Below are 21,090 nucleotides of genomic sequence, written 5' to 3'. Positions count from 1 at the left end.
TGGTGACACGTTGTGGTGATGCCTCGTGTAAGGAGGAGAAATGCGTACCATCACGTTTCCAACTTTGATAAAGGTCGGATTGTAGCCTATCGCGATTGCGGTTTATCGTATCGCGACATTGCTGCTCGCGTTGGTCGAGATCCAATGACTGTTAGCAGAATATGGAATCGGTGGGTTCAGGAGGATAATACGGAACGCCGTGCTGGATCCCAACGGCCTCGTATTACTAGCAGTCGAGATGACAGGCAATATCCACATGGCTGTAACGGATCGTGCAGCCACGTCTCGACCCCTGAGTCAACAGATGGGGACGTTTGCAAGACAACAACCATCTGCACGAACAGTTCGACGACGTTTGCAGCAGCACGGACTATCAGCTCGGAGACCATGGCTGCGGTTACCCTTGACGCTGCATCACAGACAGGAGCGCCTGCGATGGTGTACTCAACGACGAACCTGGGTGCACGAATGGCAAAACGTCATTTTTCCGGATGAATCCAGCTTCTGTATACAGCATCATGGTGGTCGCATCCGTGTTTGGCGACATCGCGGTGAACGCACGTTGGAAGCATGTATTCGTCATCGCCATACTGGCGTATCACCCGGCGTGATGGTACGGGGTGCCATTGGTTACACGTCTCGGTCACCTCTTGTTCGCATTGACGGCACTTTGAACAGTGGACGTTACATTTCAGATGTGTTACGACCTGCATCTCAACCCTTCATTCGATCCCTGCGAAACCCTACATTTCAGCAGGATAATGCACGACCGCATGTTGCAGGTCCTGTACGGGCCTCTCTGGATACAGAAAATGTTCAACTGTTGCGCTGGCCAACACATTCTCCAGATCTCTCATCAACTGAAAACGTCTGGTCAATGGTGGCCGAGCAACTGGTTCGACACAATACGCCAGTCACTACTCTTGATGAACTGTGGTATCGTGTTGAAGCTGCATGGGCAGCTGTACCTGTACACGCCATCCAAGCTCTGTTTCCCTCAATGCCCAGGCGTATAAAGGCCGCTATTACGGCCAAACGCGGTTGTTCTGGGTACTGATTTCTCAGGATCTATGAACCCAAATTGAGTGAAAATGTGATCACATGTCAGCTCTGTTATAATATATTTGTCCAATGAATACCCGTTTATCATCTGCATTTCTTCTTGGTGTAGCAATTTTAATGGCCAGTAGTGTATTACCTAATGATTCAACAAGGTGGCGTGCTGTCATCATTCAGTGTGTTTTCTGTGGAGGAAATGATGATCTGATGCTTAACTGAAAATACTGATAATTTAAATTCACTTTATCTTTGAAACAAATAAAGTTACAGGGTTGATATTTACAACATGTGTCCTTTTAATGGTGCGCCTCTACAGGGTGAGTCACCTAACATTACAGCTGGATATATTCAGTAAACCACATCAAATACTGACGAATCGATTCCACAGACCGAACGTGGGGAGAGGGGCTAGTGTAATTGGTTAATACAAACCATAAAAAATGCACGGACGTAGGTTTTTTAACACAAACCTAGGTTTTTTAAATTGGAACCCCGTTAGTTTTGTTAGCACATCTGAACATATAAACAAATACGTAATCAGTGCCGTTTGTTGCATTGTAAAATGTTAATTACATCCGGAGATATTGTAACCTAAAGTTGACGCTTGAGTACCACTCCTCCGCCGTTCGATCGTGTGTATCGGAGAGCACCGAATTACGTAGGAATCCAAAGGGAACGGTGATGTACCTTAGGTACAGAAGAGACTGGAACAGCACATTACGTCCACATGCTAACACCTTTTTATTGGTCTTTTTCACTGACGCACATGTATATTACCATGAGGGGTGAGGTACACGTACACACGTGGTTTCCGTTTTCAATTACGGAGTGGAATAGAGTGTGTTCCGACATGTCAGGCCAATAGATGTTCAATGTGGTGGCGATCATTTGCTGCACGCAATTGCAATCTCTGGCGTAATGAATGTCGTACACGCCGCAGTACATCTGGTGTAATGTCGCCGCAGGCTGCCACAATACGTTGTTTCATATCATCTCGGGTTGTAGGCACATCACGGTACACATTCTCCCTTAACGTACCCAACAGAAAGAAGTCCAGAGGTGTAAGATCAGGAGAACGGGCTGGCCAGTTTATGCTTCCTCCACGTCCTATGAAACGCCCGTCGAACAACCTGTCAAGGGTCAGCCTAGTGTTAATTGCGGAATGTGCAGGTGCACCATCATGCTGATACCACATACGTCGACGCGTTTACAGTGGGACATTTTCGAGCAACGTTGGCAGATCATTCTGTAGAAACGCGATGTATGTTGCAGCTGTTTTGGCCCCTGCAATGAAGTGAGGACCAATGAGGTGGTCGCCAATGATTCCGCACCATACGTTTACAGTCCACGGTCGCTGTCGTTCTACCTGTCTGAGCCAGCGAGGATTGTCCACGGACCAGTAATGCATGTTCTTTAGATTCACTGCCCCGTGGTTTGTGAAACCCGCTTCATCGGTGTAAACAGGTAGAACTGAAACGCATTCTGTGTTAATGCCCATTGACAGAATTGCACTCGATGATTAAAGTCATCACCATGTAATTGTTGATGTAGCGACACATGAAACTGGTGAAAGCGGTGACGATGCAGTATGCGCACGACATTACTTTGACTCAGTCCACCGGCTCTCGCAATGTCCCGTGTACTCATGTGTGGGTTCATGGGAACAGCAGCTAACACACCAACTGCACCCGCTTCTCCTGTGACGGGCCTGTTACGGACCCGTTTGTGTGCTACGACCATACCTGTTGCATACAGTTGGCGGTAGATGTTTTGCAATGTGCGGCACGTTGGATGCTCTCTGTCCGGGTACCGTTCTGCATACACCCTGCAGGCTTCAGCTGCATTTCGTCGACACTCACCATAGATGAGTATCATCTCCGCCTTTTCAGAGTTCGAATACACCATGGTCACAGTTCCTACAACACTACACTATCACAGACGTCTGGTAACACGGTGTACTACAGTTGGTCTGCGTGCGGAGACGAATGCAGAATAACAATAGCAGCAAGCGCTACGTGCGGACACTGCGACAGCTAGACCAAACCACAACGGTGCACTACAGCCACACTCGTAAACACGGTCGTCATCGTAAACATGTTCCTGCAGATGCTGCTCGCCGACAGTGGCCCGTGTTTGTTACAACACGCAACTGAACGTCGGAGGTTTCAAGCGTCAACTTTACGTTACAATATCTCCGGATATAATTAACATTTTACAATGCAACAAACGGCACTGATTACGTATTTGTTTATATGTTCAGATGTGATAACAAAACTAACGGGGTTCCATTTAAAAAAAACGTAGGTTTGTGTTAAAAAACATTCGTGCATTTTTGTATGGTATGTATTAAACAATAACACTAGCCCCTCTCCTCACGTTCGGTCTGTGGAATCGGTTCGTCAGTATTTGATGTGGATTACGAAATATATCCAGCAGTAATGTTAGGTGATTCACTCTGTATATGAAATGTCGATCGTTAAGATCAACCAACGCTTTCAGATTTTAGCCTTCAGGTCATTGTTACAAAACTTGTTAATTTCACTTTAACAGTAAATCCTAAACTATAATAGCTATGATCAATATTCAAGTTTTATTGGAATCAGCACGAAATTTTATGGAGGATGGCAGATTAACATTACTGTGGCTTCATTCCCTGAATTACTACAGAATTAAATAATTTCCATAAATGTTTCCCTTTACAGCTGATCTTATATCCGCCATATTTGACGCTGCTACGTCTCTGGCCACAAATGGCTTCTACGGGGTTTCCCTATGGCGTAGGTTCTCGTCTGTTTCACTCGCACACTACAGCACAATAGACGCCTGTGGATTTACCCATCTCGTGGCGAATCTGCGCTCTTTGTGGTACACGGTCCTCAACGACAGGGTTCATTTGACAATTCTTGAAGGCTGACTCTTTCGGCCACATACTTAAATGAGAGCGATATGCTCATTAACTCACACTATACACATCGTGAACTGGGCACATTGTTTATCAAATCCGTATGTTAGATGTAAGTTGAAGGAGGAGAGACTAAGGCAGCAAGGGAAACAGAGGGATCGTTGCTGTCAGCTGGGACATTAGGTGGAATCGGCGGCGACGAGTGATACGTGTACCGAACGGGGCCTCGAACCCAGGATCTCCTGCTTACGAAGCAGGTGCGGCAACCACCGCGCCATCCGGGACACAGCATTATCGCCAACTGCGCGGACTGTCTCGGCCCGTCTCACAGCCGAGCCACACTACCATCGAGCGCCACCTATTGAAAGGAGGCTACACTGAGTCACAGCGCCAGAGATTGCGCCAAAGATTATTATTCCGCCGCCTCCACTGGTGCAGTAGTAGTTCAGAGGATGTCGAGGGCAGCTGTTGTTCTGTTGGGCGAGAGAGTAGATGCTGTTCGGTTGGTGTAATGTATAGATGGAAGATGTTGCAATTGTCACAGTGTATTTGAGAAAGGAAATGGGCTTTTGATTTATGATGCTGGTGTAATGGAAAATTTTCGTCAATATATAATGAGGTAAAAAGGTATTACAGATTTCTTTAATGACAATGCCTCTTGCTCACAGGTACAGTCAACAAAGCATCTGGCTCGTGTTCATTTATTACGCTTGTAATTCTGGTTTCTATGTGCAATTATAGTATTTCTGGTTTTTCATTTAGTTCATTGTAAATGGTGTTTAAAATATTTTGTCGTATTGAGAAAGAACCGAGCCAGATACATGTACGTTGAGTCACACTACCACACACATAACAGTTAAACTTGTGCTTTGTTGTTTCGTAGCTTTTATAGTTGCAGGGGACTTAATTAATGAATTGTGTTAATGGAAATTCTTTATTTTTATTTTATGCAGTCAGATTGCGTGCTAATACTAGTCACGGCCAACCAGTTACGAGACTTCGTAACCGGTCACACAGCTGCTAAAATTATTGCATTTATAGTCTTTCCCTTTTAATTAAGCCCCCATGCACTATCTGCAGCCCCAGTCCATTTCCTCCATATTCCCTCTTCCGAGATTCCCACAGGAGGACGGATGTATGTGTGTGCACCTGCACTGAAAAAGATGGATTCATTGCCGAATGAAGTGAAACCTTTCCTTCCTTCCCTTCTGCACCTTCAGTTTACATATATTGTATAAAAGCTGCAGATTCCCATAGTATCTATTCTTTCAGACATGTCCGAAAGAACAGACCATGCATTCATATGAATCCGTTTGTACTTGGCCCGTAAGGCAATCACATCAGGCGAGTCACAGACATGCGCAAAGGCTCCTTAAAACGTGCACAGCTGAGTGTGTGCTCGCGACCCTGATGCCGAGTTTCATGGAGTCTAGAGGGACAGCAGCGCCGTAGATTTAAGTGCTGTACCTTTCAGATTGCAGCATCTATGTTGCGTTTAACAGCGTTCAAAGAAAACTAACCAATAAATCCGCAAGGTGTGGAAAGTTAGGGTGTTCACGTGTGCTCTTGTACAGCAGCCGCCACTAATGATGACTGTATGTTTATTTTTCTAATGAAGTACAATAAACATGTAGCTTTTATGTTCTGAGCTCTAATTATCTAAATCAGGGCTTCCCAACGTGTGGTCCGCGGACCCCTTAGGGGTCCGCCGACTCTTTCTAGAGGGTCCGCAGCCACCTTTGACCAAATCGTGTAAAATAATGAGTAAAATTATTGAATAAAAATGTGAATATCAAATTCATCACTTTTTTTTCGTGTGTAAAACGTGTACTTTTACTTCAGGTCGTATTCCCAAGCAGCCTTTGCGGTTCCTAAGTGAGAACGCATACGCAGTTTAGTGCCGGTGAATGCTACTTCTCTGGTCGACTGTTTCGCAACAGTACGGGGGTCCGTTTGTGCGCCGGCTCACGGCGCTAGATGCGCTGACACCTTTTACGCATGCGCGGAGCGAGCTTTGTCGACCAATCACAGCACTCGATGGCACGTATGCGGCTCCAGGCATCGTTAAATGTTGAACTTGCTTTGTCAGTGCACTACCTATATCATAAGTCGATTTTTGACCAGTTTATTACTTCTAACATGGATCCGTGGCTGAAGTCAGGATCATTGAAGAAGAGTGCGGTTTCTCCATTGCCTTCACAACAAGGGAAGTTTCCAATTGAAATGAATGTGGAGGGAGGACGACCAAAGGAAGAACAATCACAAGAAGCTCCAAAGACTATAGATACTTCGGGGGGGGGGGGGGGGGGGGGAGGGGGGGGTCATTGGGAACATGGCACTTGGATTGAGAAGCTTTCAGTTCCCATGGGTTTCGCTCTGAAATTTAAAGTTACTGTGCTCTTGACTGACTAGGGGTCTGCCAAGGATTTTCGACTGTAGAAGGGGTCCGCCAGCTGAAAAGGTTGGGAAGCCCTGATCTAAATCATTCTTTACAAAGTCACACCTGCTGTTACTCATACACATGTATTTCAGGAGCAGCCAACAAAATCGGTGCTACGGTACTCCTTTTGTCACACTGTATTTACTGAATCTATGTCTAGTAAAACTAGAAGTTACAGTTATTACACTGAAAGTACATAATCAGATCTGAACTCAGTCAGAATGGCATCCACTAGTCCGAGTCGCCGTCGCCGTCGTCGTCGTCTCCGGCGTCGTTGTCTGCCGCTACGTTAGTCCGCGATGAGCCAGGGGTCGCCCTCTTACCTCCACTCTTCTTGCTTGTGAGGGCAGGCCTACTAACTTTTATGATGGGAATCAAACGCTCACTCCCTCGCCCGAGTCGGTCCGTCTGCTGCAAAATTTCTGTGTTTGAGCGCCATTATACTGCGCTTCTCCACATTGTAAGACGTGTATATTTCTATTGTGTACTGTCAAATCTACTAGATACTAGAAGGTATACTAGAAGGTATCAGATAGATTATATAATGGTAAGACAGAGATTTAGGAACCAGATTTTAAATTGTAAGACCTTTCCAGGGGCAGATGTGGACTCTGACCACAATCTATTGGTTATGAACTGTAGATTAAACCTGAAGAAACCGCAAAAAGGTGGGAATTAAAGGAGATGGGACCTGGATAAACTGAAAGAACCAGAGGTTGTGCAGAGTTTCAGGGGGAGCATAAGGCAACAATTGACAGGAATGGGGGAGAGAAATACAGTAGAAGAGGAATGGGTAGCTCTGATGGATGAAGTAGTGAAGGCAGCAGAGGATCAAGTAGGTAAAAAGACGAGGGCTAGCATAAATACACTCCTGGAAATGGAAAAAAGAACACATTGACACCGGTGTGTCAGACCCACCATACTTGCTCCGGACACTGCGAGAGGGCTGTACAAGCAATGATCACACGCACGGCACAGCGGACACACCAGGAACCGCGGTGTTGGCCGTCGAATGGCGCTAGCTGCGCAGCATTTGTGCACCGCCGCCGTCAGTGTCAGCCAGTTTGCCGTGGCATACGGAGCTCCATCGCAGTCTTTAACACTGGTAGCATGCCGCGACAGCGTGGACGTGAACCGTATGTGCAGTTGACGGACTTTGAGCGAGGACGTATAGTGGGCATGCGGGAGGCCGGGTGGACGTACCGCCGAATTGCTCGACACGTGGGGCTTGAGGTCTCCACAGTACATCGATGTTGTCGCCAGTGGTCGGCGGCAGGTGCACGTGCCCGTCGATCTGGGACCGGACCGCAGCGACGCACGGATGCACGCCAAGACCGTAGGATCCTACGCAGTGCCGTAGGGGACCGCACCGCCACTTCCCAGCAAATTAGGGACACTGTTGCTCCTGGGGTATCGGCGAGGACCATTCGCAACCGTCTCCATGAAGCTGGGCTACGGTCCCGCACACCGTTAGGCCGTCTTCCGCTCACGCCCCAACATCGTGCAGCCCGCCTCCAGTGGTGTCGCGACAGGCGTGAATGGAGGGACGAATGGAGACGTGTCGTCTTCAGCGATGAGAGTCGCTTCTGCCTTGGTGCCAATGATGGTCGTATGCGTGTTTGGCGCCGTGCAGGTGAGCGCCACAATCAGGACTGCATACGACCGAGGCACACAGGGCCAACACCCGGCATCATGGTGTGGGGAGCGATCTCCTACACTGGCCGTACACCACTGGTGATCGTCGAGGGGACACTGAATAGTGCATGGTACATCCAAACCGTCATCGAACCCATCGTTCTACCATTCTTAGACCGGCAAGGGAACTTGCTGTTCCAACAGGACAATGCACGTCCGCATGTATCCCATGCCACCCAACGTGCTCTAGAAGGTGTAAGTCAACTACCCTGGCCAGCAAGATCTCCGGATCTGTCCCCCATTGAGCATGCTTGGGACTGGATGAAGCGTCGTCTCACGCGGTCTGCATGTCCAGCACGAACGCTGGTCCAACTGAGGCGCCAGGTGGAAATGGCATGGCAAGCCGTTCCACAGGACTACATTCAGCATCTCTAAGATCGTCTCCATGGGAGAATAGCAGCCTGCATTGCTGCGAAAGGTGGATATACACTGTACTAGTGCCGACATTGTGCATGCTCTGTTGCCTGTGTCTATGTACCTGTGGTTCTGTCAGTGTGATCATGTGATGTATCTGACCCCAGGAATGTGTCAATAATGTTTCCCCTTCCTGGGACAATGAATTCACGGTGTTCTTATTTCAATTTCCAGGAGTATAATTGGGTAACAGAGGAAATATTGAATTTAATTGATGAAAGGAGACAATATAAAAAAGGAATTAAATGAAGCAGGCAAAAAGGAATACAAACGTCTCAAAAATGAGATCGACAGATAGTGCAAAATGGCTAAGCAGGGATGGCTAGAGGACAAATGTAAGGATGTAGAGGCATATCTCACTAGGGGTAAGATAGATACTGCCTACAGGAAAATTAGAGAGACCTTTGGAGAAAAGAGAGCCACTTGTATGAATATCAAGAGCTCAGATGGAAACCCAGTTCTAAGCAAAGAAGGGAAAGCATAAAGGTGGAAGGAGTATATAGAGGGTCTATACAAGGGCGATGTACTTGAGGACAATATTATGGAAATGGAAGAGGATGTAGATGAAGATGAAAGGGGAGATACGATACTGCGTGAAGAGTTTGACAGAGCACTGAAAGACGTGAGTCGAAACAAGGCCCCGGGAGTGGACAACATTCCATTAGAACTACTGACGGCCTTGGGAGAGCCAGTCCTGACAAAACTCTACCATCTGGTGAGCAAGATGTATGAGACAGGCGAAATACCCTCAGACTTCAAGGAGAATACAACAATACCAATCCCAAAGAAAGCAGGTGTTGACAGATGTGAAAAGTACCGAACTATCAGTTTAATAAGTCACAGCTGCAAAATACTAACGCGGATTCTTTACAGACGAATGGAAAAACTGGTAGAAGCCGACCTCGGTGAAGATCAGTTTGGATTCCGCAGAAATACTGGAACACGTGAGGCAATACTGACCCTACGACATATCTTAGAAAATAGATTAAGGAAAGGCAAACCTACATTTCTAGCATTTGTAGACTTAGAGAAAGCTTTTGACAATGTTGACTGGAATACTCTCTTTCAAATTCTAAAGGTAGCCGGGGTAAAATACAGGGAGCGAAAGGCTATTTACAATTTGTACAGAAACCAGATGTCATTTATAAGAGTCGAGGGGCATGAAAGGGAAGCAGCGGTTGGGAAGGGAGTGAGACAGGGTTGTAGCCTCTCCTCAACGTTATTCAATCTGTCTATTGAGCAAGCAGTAAAGGAAACAAAAGAAAAACTCAGAGTAGGTAGAGAAGAAATAAAAACTTTGAGGTTCGCCGATGACATTGTAATTCTGTCAGAGACAGCAAAGGACTTGGAAGAGCAGTTGAACGGAATGGACAGTGTTTTGAAAGGAGGATATAAGATGAACATCAACGAAAGCAAAACGAGGATAATGGAATGTAGTCGAATTAAGTCGGGTCATGCTGAGGAAATTAGATTAGGAAATAAGACACTTGAAGTAGTCAAGTAGTTTTGCTACTTGGGGGGCAAAATAAATGATGATGGTCAAAGTAGAGAGGATATAAAATGTAGACTGGCAATGGCAAGGAAAGCGTTTCTGAAGAAGAGAAGTTTGTTAACATCGAGTATAGATTTAAGTGTCAGGAAGTCGTTTCTGAAAGTATTTGTATGGAGTGTAGCCATGTATGGAAGTGAAACATGGACGATAAATAGTTTGGACAAGAAGAGAATAGAAGCTTTCGAAATGTGGTGCTACACAGGAATGCTGAAGATTATATGGGTAGATCACATAACTAATGAGGAGGTATTGAACAGAATTGGGGAGAAGAGGAGTTTGTGGCACAACTTGACAAGAAGAAGGGACCGGTTGGTAGGACATGTTCTGAGGCATCAAGGGATCACAAATTTAGCATTGGAGGGCAGCGTGGAGGGTAAAAATCGTAGATGGAGACCAAGAGATGAATACACTAAGCAGATTCAGAAGGATGTAGGTTGCAGTAGGTACTGGGAGATGAAGAAGCTAGCACAGGATAGAGTAGCGTGGAGAGCTGCATCAAACCAGTCTCTGGACTGAAGACAACAACAACAACATTGCCAAATCACAATTTATGAAAGATTTTTGTATTTTATTAATAGGATTAAGTAGGAATAATTAATATTTGTCATGTTGGAAATAATTGTGGTAGCAGGGAATGTCTGCACCAAAGTACTGTTGATATAACTTTAGAAAGGGCGGGAGAAACCGCGTACGGATACATTTTAAGAAAAGAGCGGGAAAGACCGCGCATTGATACATTTTGTAATGGCAGCAGGGATTGTCTGCACCAGAAAGCATTGCTGGCAGGAGAGACCGCACTTTAGCGTTCGTAGGAAGTCAGTAGTAAGCGAGATGTGAAGCCAGTCGGTAGCAGGCCTGAAGCGAGTGGTTGAGAGGAGCGGTGTGCCTGCCAGCCACTAGCTATGATTTACAAGAGATTATAAACGGATGTACAGAGACATCAGCTAACTATTATAATAAGAGGAACTAATACTACTGAATTAATTTTTTGAGAAACTCAAGACTACTGAAGGTATGTTTGCGCATTGCTAGTTGTAAGATTATTTTAAAAAGTAAGTCCCATTTCAACGTTTGTAAAATCATTTCATTCAGAATATAATTAACTTTTGCCAGTAATATTGCGTTTCTAATTATAATCCATCCCAAAAACCATCAACGTAAAACTTTGCAAAATTTTATTTTTGTCAAGAAAAATTTTAATTATGAATTACGTAACTTCAGTCAAATTAATTAAAGAATAACGTCAGCTTTGCTATTAAAGAATAACGTCAATTTGCTATTAAAGAATAACGTCAGCTTTGGTGATAAATACAGCCACTTATTATGAAAGCCCTCCAGCAGCTGATAGAGTATAGTAAAACAGAGTAAGTATATTAATGTCACAGTTCGATGTAGCAGTAAGATGGCGATCCAGTAACAGTAAAAAAGGTAAGGAACAGTTTTGGGTTATGGCAGATAACGACTGAGGGCCACGACACGACACATTCTATGTTTCGTCGAAATAATAAGAAAATCACTTTTAGTAAGCAGCAATTAAATTTGTATACGAAGATAGAGAAAGAGAATAAATTTCAAAGGGGAGATTTCATTTGTTATTATTAAGTAAGAGATAGAAATCCTAAGGGAAGGTTACATAGGTTATTGTAAAAGGGAAGGTTATTATTAACAAAAGAGATATAAAGGAGACGGGAAGGTTTCAAAATTTAAAGTTAATTTTGTGCATAGCGAGACATACAATTGCTTCAAGTGAAGCAGCTATAAATGCAAACCAAATTATACAGGATATTCATCTGCCCCTGCCGATGTCGTTTTATGCAACCCCCGATGTTATATCCGGCGTTCAAAAAACAAGCGCGAGATTATCATGTTCTCTCACTCGCTACGTGCAAACTGTTAGTCGTACAGAAAAAGCGAACACGACCCTTTTGTAGAAAATTCAGTGTAGCTTACGCGTGAAAACCTTTTCGCTAGAGGACGTTGTTTTCGAGTTATTCGAGAAAAATGTACAAAAGTGGCCTTCAAACGCGCCTCTACTCCAACACTCAGCCCCAACCGGTCAGGATTTTTAATATGTTGTTCATGACACTCCCTCCTACCGCTGCACAGATGTTTGCGACTGCACGAATAATTTCCCATATTCGAGTTTTTTTGGTCTTCATTGACTAACTTTATTATGCCGCCGGCGCACTGGCTTTACAGGTTGGAAAGTTGGTGTATGTGTAAATTTTACCCGACAGTTATGTGAATTTTAACAGCATTAAATAAATAAGTCGTTGTATTCATTAGGCCTTCTGGCTACGAAACTACTGTGTTTGTAAGGGTTAAGCTTGGATCAAATTGTCAACGCCATTAGTTTCAGTGTTTACAGTAGCCGTTTTCCTTGCATTACCCCTGAGGGTATGTTTAAATAAATAACGTTAACGAAATAGTCGAGTATACTGGTGCCGTAACAGCCCAATCAACAGAGACGAAATATTCGAATATGTGGAATAGTTCGTGAATTCGGGAATTTTTGTACAGTAGTAGGAGGGACTGCCACGAAAAACATACTGGAAATCCTGACTGGTGAGGGTTGAGTGTGTGGGTGGAGATGCGTTTGAAGACAACTTTTGTACGTTTCTTTAATGAATAACTCGAAAACCGTGGCCTCCAGCGAAACCGAATCCTGGTGGAAAATTTAATGATATTAAATTTCGTATGAAAAAGGTCCTCTTAATTTTTTTCTGTAAGACTAATAGTTTGCATGAAGCGAGCGAGTCACTATGAAAATCTCGCGCATGGCCAGGTTATTAACATGGTGGGTTGCGTAAATGACATTGGCAAGGTCAGTTGAATCACCGTGCACGAGGGTTGGAACATTAATAATGGCAACTATTTATTTACAGCTCGCACAAAATAGATACGTGTTTCAAAGTTGTACTGACCTTCAAAGTAGTCACCAGCATTGTGTATAACCCGTTGACAGCGATGTGGAAGTCGTAGGATACACTTAGCAATGACAGATGTGTTGCCAGTTCGAGCGGCGCGGTGTATTCCCCGACGAATTTGTAGCAGTTCTGAAGCGAATGCAGTGAAGTGTTTCCTTCAGTTTAGAAATCGAGTTGAACTCACGAGGGCTTAAGTCAGGGGTCTGCAGTAGGTGGTATAGCACTTAGCAGCCGCATCAGTCAAACAAATCAGTAACAGCTTCCACTGTACGTTTTTGAGCATTGTCCTGCAAAATGATGGTCAGGTCCCGCAGAAAGTGTCATCACTTCTGTCTCTATACTGTTAATTTTTGAAACACAACCAACGACCAGCTTAGAGTCAGAAGTGATGACATTTTCTGCAGAACCTGACCATCATTTTGCAGGACAATGCTCAAGCACGTACAGTGCAAGCTGTTACTGATTTGTTTGACTGATGGGGCTGCTAATTGCTATACCACCTACTGCACTCCCCTGACTTAAGCCCTCGTGAGTTCAACTCGATTTCTAAACTGAAGCAAACACTTCACGGCATTTCGCGTCAGAACTGTTACAAATTCGTCGGGCAACAGACCAACAGACCGCGCCGCTCGAACTGTCAACACAACTGGCACTGCTAAGAGTATCCTACGACTTCCACGTCGATGGCAACGGGTTATACACAATGCTGGTGACTACTCTGAAGGTCAGTAAAACTTTGAAAAACGTATCTATTTTGTACGAGCTGTAAATAAATAGTTGCCACAATTAAAGTTCCAACCCTTGTATTAACACCTACAAATACAAGTTTGGAGACGCCATGACAAGCAAATTAGTGAATTTTACTGTTGTGTGTACAGAGTGTATTAGGCTCTGACCCTTGAACTAACAAGCTATGCTTTCCCTTCCACACCAGACTAGTTTTTGACAAGTGAGTATTCTCTTTTCTCTTCCATGAAAACTGCGAGATTCATGCTGGCCAAACGATACTATGCGAGACAACTAGACGTTTTGTCTTCATACAGTTCCTTTCACACAGAGGAGTATATTTCTGCTGTTGGTCTTTGCTGTACTCGTAACTTAGACAAGTTTGGAGACGCCATGACAAGGAAGAATATGAATTTTATTGCTGCGAGTGAAATTTATTTCTTCCTTCTCTTCTGACAAGGCGGAAATGCAAGAACATCGAATATTGCAGAACATATTTGTATTACATTCATAAGAAAGACCCAGTATATGGTGAAAACGCTAACCCGAAAAAAAACCAGTATACAGCAGAGCGCCAACCTGCTTTCTTCGTCTCCATAAATCACGTTTTTCTTCAGTATGCTACGCAACGACATGTATTTTTCCTCTTTTGTGTCGTTTATCACAGTATCTCTTGAAGACATATCTTCGCTAAGTCGTTAACAGACATTTAGTTATAAGGGTGGCGTGTTTGTGATAAAACCTCGATGTGCTGTTACCTTGAAGCAGCATACTGCTATAGCCCGATCCACGAACGGCGCCGGTTCGCACAGCTCGAGACACGGATGTGGATTGCATTGTTGCCTGTTCCAAGCGACGGTTGCAGTAAGTGCACACACGTGCTCTGCGCTTGAGAAAAGCGTATATACTGCAAGTTATATCTCTGGTTTTCTTGTGCAGAATTTTTCGCATACCATCAACATCAGCTGTGACAGCTCCCAGCAAATGGAATAAAAGTTCACTAAATAACTCGCTACGATCACGTTTAATGCTCGCATTGGCTACGATATCCACATCGCAGCGCTGAGAGGACTACGCTCATAGATTGTCGGACACCGCGTGTCGCAGATGCGCAGAACAAGCCTAAACTCGAACGCCAACATTCGTGGCTGCAGTTATAGACGTTAGGGTCTTGGGGGTACATCATACTGTCATGAGACGCAAGTAAATATCGCGTCTCCAACATTATCGAAGTACGAATACAGCTAAGATCATCAGCGGAAATATACTCCTCTTCGTGAGAGGAATACATCAGGACCCAAAGTCTATTTGAAAGACATTCTTGTGGTCCTTTGTAACTGCGAGAGACGGCTTGGTGGACCGAGTGTAGTCGTTGGCTTACAGATGGCAGTATGTGACTTGCAATTTAAATCGGGTCAAGAGGAAAGTTCGATACGAGTAGTCGGCTTTTGCCAGTGACGTAATGTTAGTGGCTGCTGACACCTCACCTTTTGGCGCATATATTCACAGTTCTGTTGTTAGGTGGCGAAGCCAAAGAATTTGAAAGCAAAAAAAAAAAACTAGTTGCGGTGACAGACTGATTTGTAGCTTAGCCCGAGGTACAGGATAGGTTGGAATGTAACAGTCTGGTTGCGAGTCGGTGAAGCCAACGAATGTGATGCTAAAAAATCTTGGTTATGGTTACAAACTGAACTGTAGCTTAGCCCATTTGAAAAATCGCAAATAGCATCACGTTATAGTCGACATGTTGTTTGTCGCGTTTCGCGCACGTTTCCTATGTCACCGGTCAATGCCGACGACCCGAGTCGCACGTTTCTCTTTATCCTTTAAATCATGTTGATGATTTATGTTGATAAAAGACAACGTGTGAAAAGAATACCCAGCGGCACAAAGAATAATGTTATGCTGGACGTGAATCGTTGAGAAAGGAAAAGTCAAAAAGCACATACAGATTTTTAGCTGATTGTTAATGTGCGCGGAAGGATTAAAGTAAAAATGTTAGGTTCGTCTCGGTATTTTTCGTGTAATGAATGAAAGGAGATGTGAATATTCTTACTGATTACATCTTTAAGAAAAATATAAATGCAGTTATTTAATAGTATTGCTTTTTCAAATAAAACATAATCCTGTTTTGTAATCTTGGCCTGTTATCAGACTCAACTGTAGGGAAAGCTGAGTAGAAAAACGCCTATGGAATTTATTTTCTATAATGATTTCCTAGATTCATTTACATACATGTATAGCACCGGTATTACAGACAGAAATTAAATCAGGTAATGATAAAATTCACATCGTGGCAGTGGTCGGCAATTCCCTCTTGCAGAAGTGGCGTTCATCGACTTTATTAACAGATATATAAAAGAATCAAGACCTTTCCCACATTGCTCACTGATGGTACGAAAAATATTTAACTGCCGTAAAATTATCTTACTAGCGATGTGTTTCTTTTCTCGTTGCTGGTTAAAGCCGCTTATTTGAGTCCCATAGTGCTCAGAGCCCTTAAAGCCGCTTACAAAAAAATAGATAAAGCAGTGATTGTTTCCTCCACTGACCTGGAGCCGAGCAGCAAATATGAATATACAGACTATGGTCCCGCAGTGCAGGGTGAGTAAAAAGGGATTTTACAAACTTGAAATGATGTACAAATTTATTGACATAACTTACAGAATCGGTAGTTGTGTCATATTGTACCAAACAACCTCAAGTTTGATACATGTAGTGCACCAGTACCCCGTTCAGCCATCAGGAGCGCAAGCGCACACTACTGTTAAAATGGCTTTCACTTGTGCGGAGCGAATTCGCTGTGTGATCTGGTTTCATAAAACAAATTCTGCAACTATTCGGCGCTAATTTCTAACCGACTAAGCTAAAGTACCTCCAAGCAGGCCTACAATTCACTTTTGGCACAATAACTTTATGAGTTGTTCACGGCGACTTAAAAAATCACCAGGCAGCCTATGTGTTGATGATTACGTCGAGAAAGTTAGGGAGAGCTTTGCCTGCAGTCCACAAAAGTCAACCCGACGTGTGTCTCATGGGACTGGCATTCCACAAAAGACTGTTTAATGAGTACTGCGTAGAAGTTTACACTTGAAACCATACTGATTCACAATGGCACAGCACAATAGTGATGCAGATAAGGTTGCTCGTGGGGAATTCTGTGTAGAAATGTTGCTTCGGATAGAGGGCGATGACACATCCCCGAACACAGTAATCGTCAGTGTTGAGTCAACATTTCATATCAGTGGTATGGTGACTACTTACAAATGCAGTAGAATATGGAGCAGCGAAAATCCACATACCACCTTGGTACACGTTCTTAATAACCCCAAAGTTATGTGTTTTGTGTCCTTAACAAATTGGAGTGTATGGCCTTTTCTTCTTCGTGGATAAACTGTCACTGGTATCGTGTATATGCCTGAAAACTTTCTGATTCTGCATATCGATGAGAATGATCGAGATGAGATGTTTTACTACCAACAAGACGGTGTACCACCTCATTTCTTCACAGTAGTTCGAGGTTCCCTCGATAATCGCTTTCCAGAGCAATGGATTGGCCATGAAGGGCCAATCACATATCCACCTCACTCCCCAGACTTTCTTTCTCTGGGGTTTCATTACAGACCGTGTGTATGTTCCTCCCCTATCAAACAATTTAGACCACCTGATAAATCGAATCTACGCTATCGTTGCACAAGCTACTCCCGATATGGAGCGACGGTGCGGGGAGAAATTGATTACTGCTGGGATATTTGCCACATCACAAATGGTAGTTTTACTTGACGCTTTTGTTTATGACTTGAGGATGTTTACAACAACATGACATATAACGATTCTCAATAAATTTTTACACCATTCCAAAGCTGTTATGTACTTTTCGACACAACCTTTATATTTAAATAGTATTCTTCCAGTGAAATCCAAGATACGACAAGTCTTAGGATACTAAATCGACACTGCTGTTTGTGACTACTCCATCGGGAAATCGTGACCAGGTGGCTTCATTAGACGTAAATGTTTTAGACAGGGCAGAAGTCGAACATCGTCTGCATCATGGTATATCAGGACAGCAGGATAAAGAGATAGTCTTCCATTATATTTTTAGAAGCCGACATCATTGAAGTTCAAAGACAGGGCACAGCCACCGGCCTTAACACGTCAGAATTGCAGTGAATGCTGTCCATATTACCAGCTATACAAAGCAGAGGTGATCATGTTGTGTGCCTAATGACACCCAGTACCACCCCGCAGCATTTAATGTCAGAAGTTTAAACGTAGTACGAAAGCTAGAAAATATAAAAGTAGACATGCAAAGGATCAATCTAGATATGCTGGGGATGAGTGAACTGCAACAGGAAGAAGAGGTACATTTCTGGTCAGACGAATATGGGGTAATATCGACTGCATCAGGAAATGATATAACAGGAGTAGGATTCGTTATGAATAGGAAAGTATGGCAGAGAGTGAACTACTATGAAGAGTTCAATGGTAGGGTTGTTCTCATCAGATTCCAAGGCAAACCTACGCCGACCTCGATAGTTCAGCGTCGCAAGCTGAAGATGAAGAGATAGAGGAAAGTATATGGGATACTGAACGGGTAACTTGATATGTCAAAGGAGATGAAAATCTAGTAAGCATGGGGGATTGGAATGTAGTTATAGAGTTACAGGAGTATATGGGCAGGGAAATAGGAATGAGAGAGAACAGAAACAAATTGCGTTCTGCAATAAATTTCAGATGGTAATAGCGAATACTCGGTTCAAGAACCACAAGAGGGGAAGGTATACATGAGAAAGACCTGGAGACACGAGAATATTCCAGCTGGATTACACCATAGTCAGACAGAGATTCCGAAATCAGACGAAGAATCAGTGTTGAAGGAAGTGCGATACCGAAGGCTGTTGAGGATGTGGATACTGCAGTAAGGGACACCACAGCAGGCAGTTCAGTTGAAGAGGAGTGGACGTCTCTAAAAAGGGCAATCACAGATGCTGAATAGTCACATCCACAAGGAATCCAACTGCAAAGAAACCTTGGGCAACAGAAGAAACATTTCAACTAATGAAAGAAAGAAGGAAGTGTCAAAATAAAGCAACACAGCAATACAAATCACTGGCAGCACGAAAAATGTGAAGAAACCGAGAAGGAAATGATTGTAAAAAAAACTGACTGAGCAAGTAGAAAAGTCAAAACAACTTTCACTGAATTTAAAAGCAAGGGCGATAATATCAAGTGTGGAATGGGAATTCCACTGATAAACGTAGAGGAGAGAGCAAATAGGTGGAAAGAGTACATTGAAGGCCTTGTCTGATGGCGTGATAGAAGCAGAAGATGGGTTCAAAATGGTTGAAATGGCTCTGAGCACTATGAGACTTAACTTCTGAGGTCATCAGCCCCCTAGAACTTAGAACTACTTAAACGTAACTAACCTAAGGACGTCACACACATCCATGCCCGAGGCAGGATTCGAACCTGCGACCGTAGCGGTCGCGCGGTTCCAGACTGTAACGCCTAGAACCGCTCGGCCACCCCGGCCGGCCAGAAGATGGGGTCGATAGGGTAGAGACAGGGGATCCAGTTTAGAATCATAATTTAAAAGTGCTCTGGAATGCTTAAGATATAAAAAAAAGCTGAAGGCAAAAATAACATGACACCAAAATCTCCAAAATCACTGGTGAAAGAGGTAACAAAATGACTATTCACTTTGGTGTGTGGAATGTATGAGACTGTCAGTGTATCAGACTATAGGCAAAAAATTATCCACACAATTTCGAAGAGAGTCCGCTGCTCGTGGTCGTGCGGTTCTCGCTTCCCGCGGGTTCCCGGGTTCGATTCCCGGCAGGGTCAGGGATTTTCTCTGCCTCGTTATGACTGGGTGTTGTGTGATGTCCTTAGGTTAGTTAGGTTTAAGTAGTTCTACGTTCTAGGGGACTGATGACCATAGATGTTAAGTCCCATAGTGCTCAAAGCCATTTGAACCAATTTCGAAGAGAGCAAGTGCGAGAACAGCTTGTGCATCCAAGTTGCTGGTAAAAACAATGTCAGAAGATTGGAGAAGAAAATTGGGAATCTGTTAGATGATGATAGTAGAACGCGCAATTTTGATATCAAATAGAATTGCAAATTCATTAAATTGATGAATAAAATACCCCCACCCTCAGATGACGTCACGTGTTTTCCTCTGACGGCAAGTGGATTCCGGACTTCTTCACCCCTCCCCGTTCCCTACCAACACTATTGGGGGAATTTCAAATTTTTGGCGGGAATTTGGAATGTTGGCAGATATTTCGAATTTTGGCGGGAATTTCAAATTTTGGTGGGAATTTTTTTGTCCGAGGACTGTGCTGACATTCCACCCCGTCCCCACAACCGCGAATTGGCGCGAAATTAAAAATGGCAGTGCCCTTTCTGGGGCTCGAACCTGATCCTTCTGAATGGAAACCCTAAGGCCAGGCCACACCCTACTTCCCCCCCCCCCCCCCTATAAAACACTGAAACTGTCCAGATACAGGAGAAGAAGGTTAGGTTAGTGTACTTCCTTCCTTTTGGTTGGGTAACAGAAGTATAGGCTTTTTTTTCTGGCAGGAAATATATTCAACTGATGAGATGCTGGTGTTGGACAGAGAGGAGTTTAGTAAGTGTTTTACCTGTAAGCATACAGCTGAGGATTGTATCTACCGCTATTTGACATCACAGTTTGCTACAGATGCCTGCTCGCCAAACATCTTGCAACTCAGGTAATCAAAGCCAATATACGCTAGCGCAACTGATACAAAATGCATCACTGTTCTAATTACACAATGAAATTCTCGCGAAAAAACCAGCACTCGTAATGAATGAGTCATAATGAGACTGCACGAGCGGCAGCAGTTGAACATGCGTTCTCCTCGATATACGATCGGAAATTACCGAAATTGGAGACACTCTTTTCTCCCCTGATTCCTTCCCATCCCTCCCTCCCTCCTCCAACCTATCAGGGGACACATGGTTTTCCAATGGCCAGCTGCTATAGCTGTGCCCTGCTTTGCAGCTTACAGCCATCCCCCTGGCAGAGGAGCTCGCGATCTCCTTGAGGCGACGGTCTAACAATCAGCCCTTTGCCAACACAAAAGGAAAAGTTAGCAGCACCACCCCACTCTAATGGCCGTGCCCTGGTCGGAGCACAGCTGCCTAGAGCGACCACACACACACACACACACACTGGACTGCACCCACACCTCCCTATGTAATTGCTATGCAAGTGCCCACCGTTCTGAATGTGGAATCATTTAACGTCAATGCACCTCCTATAATCGAGCCTATACTACAAAGGAAAACAACATTGTGATGATAATAAAAGTCCTCTTTCCATGAAAAATGCTCAGTCCATTTTCTT

General features: G+C 44.1%; 1 protein-coding gene across 1 annotated transcript in view; it reads right to left on the bottom strand.

Annotated features, from left to right (window-relative positions):
- Positions 1–6,632: 6,632 nt before the first annotated feature.
- LOC124545925 (alpha-crystallin B chain-like) overlaps positions 6,633–21,090 on the bottom strand; it is a 68,775-nt gene continuing 54,317 nt past the window's right edge. Inside the window, exon 3 of the mRNA XM_047124885.1 lies at positions 6,633–6,809. Within this exon, the coding sequence (XP_046980841.1) occupies positions 6,633–6,809 (177 nt within the window). The remainder of the gene's footprint in view (positions 6,810–21,090) is intronic.

The sequence above is a fragment of the Schistocerca americana genome, chromosome 8 (assembly GCF_021461395.2).
Source record: "Schistocerca americana isolate TAMUIC-IGC-003095 chromosome 8, iqSchAmer2.1, whole genome shotgun sequence".
Taxonomy (NCBI): Eukaryota; Metazoa; Arthropoda; class Insecta; order Orthoptera; family Acrididae; genus Schistocerca; species Schistocerca americana.
The sequence above is the reverse complement of the archived record's forward strand: the minus strand, read 5'-3'. Positions and strand labels throughout refer to the sequence as shown.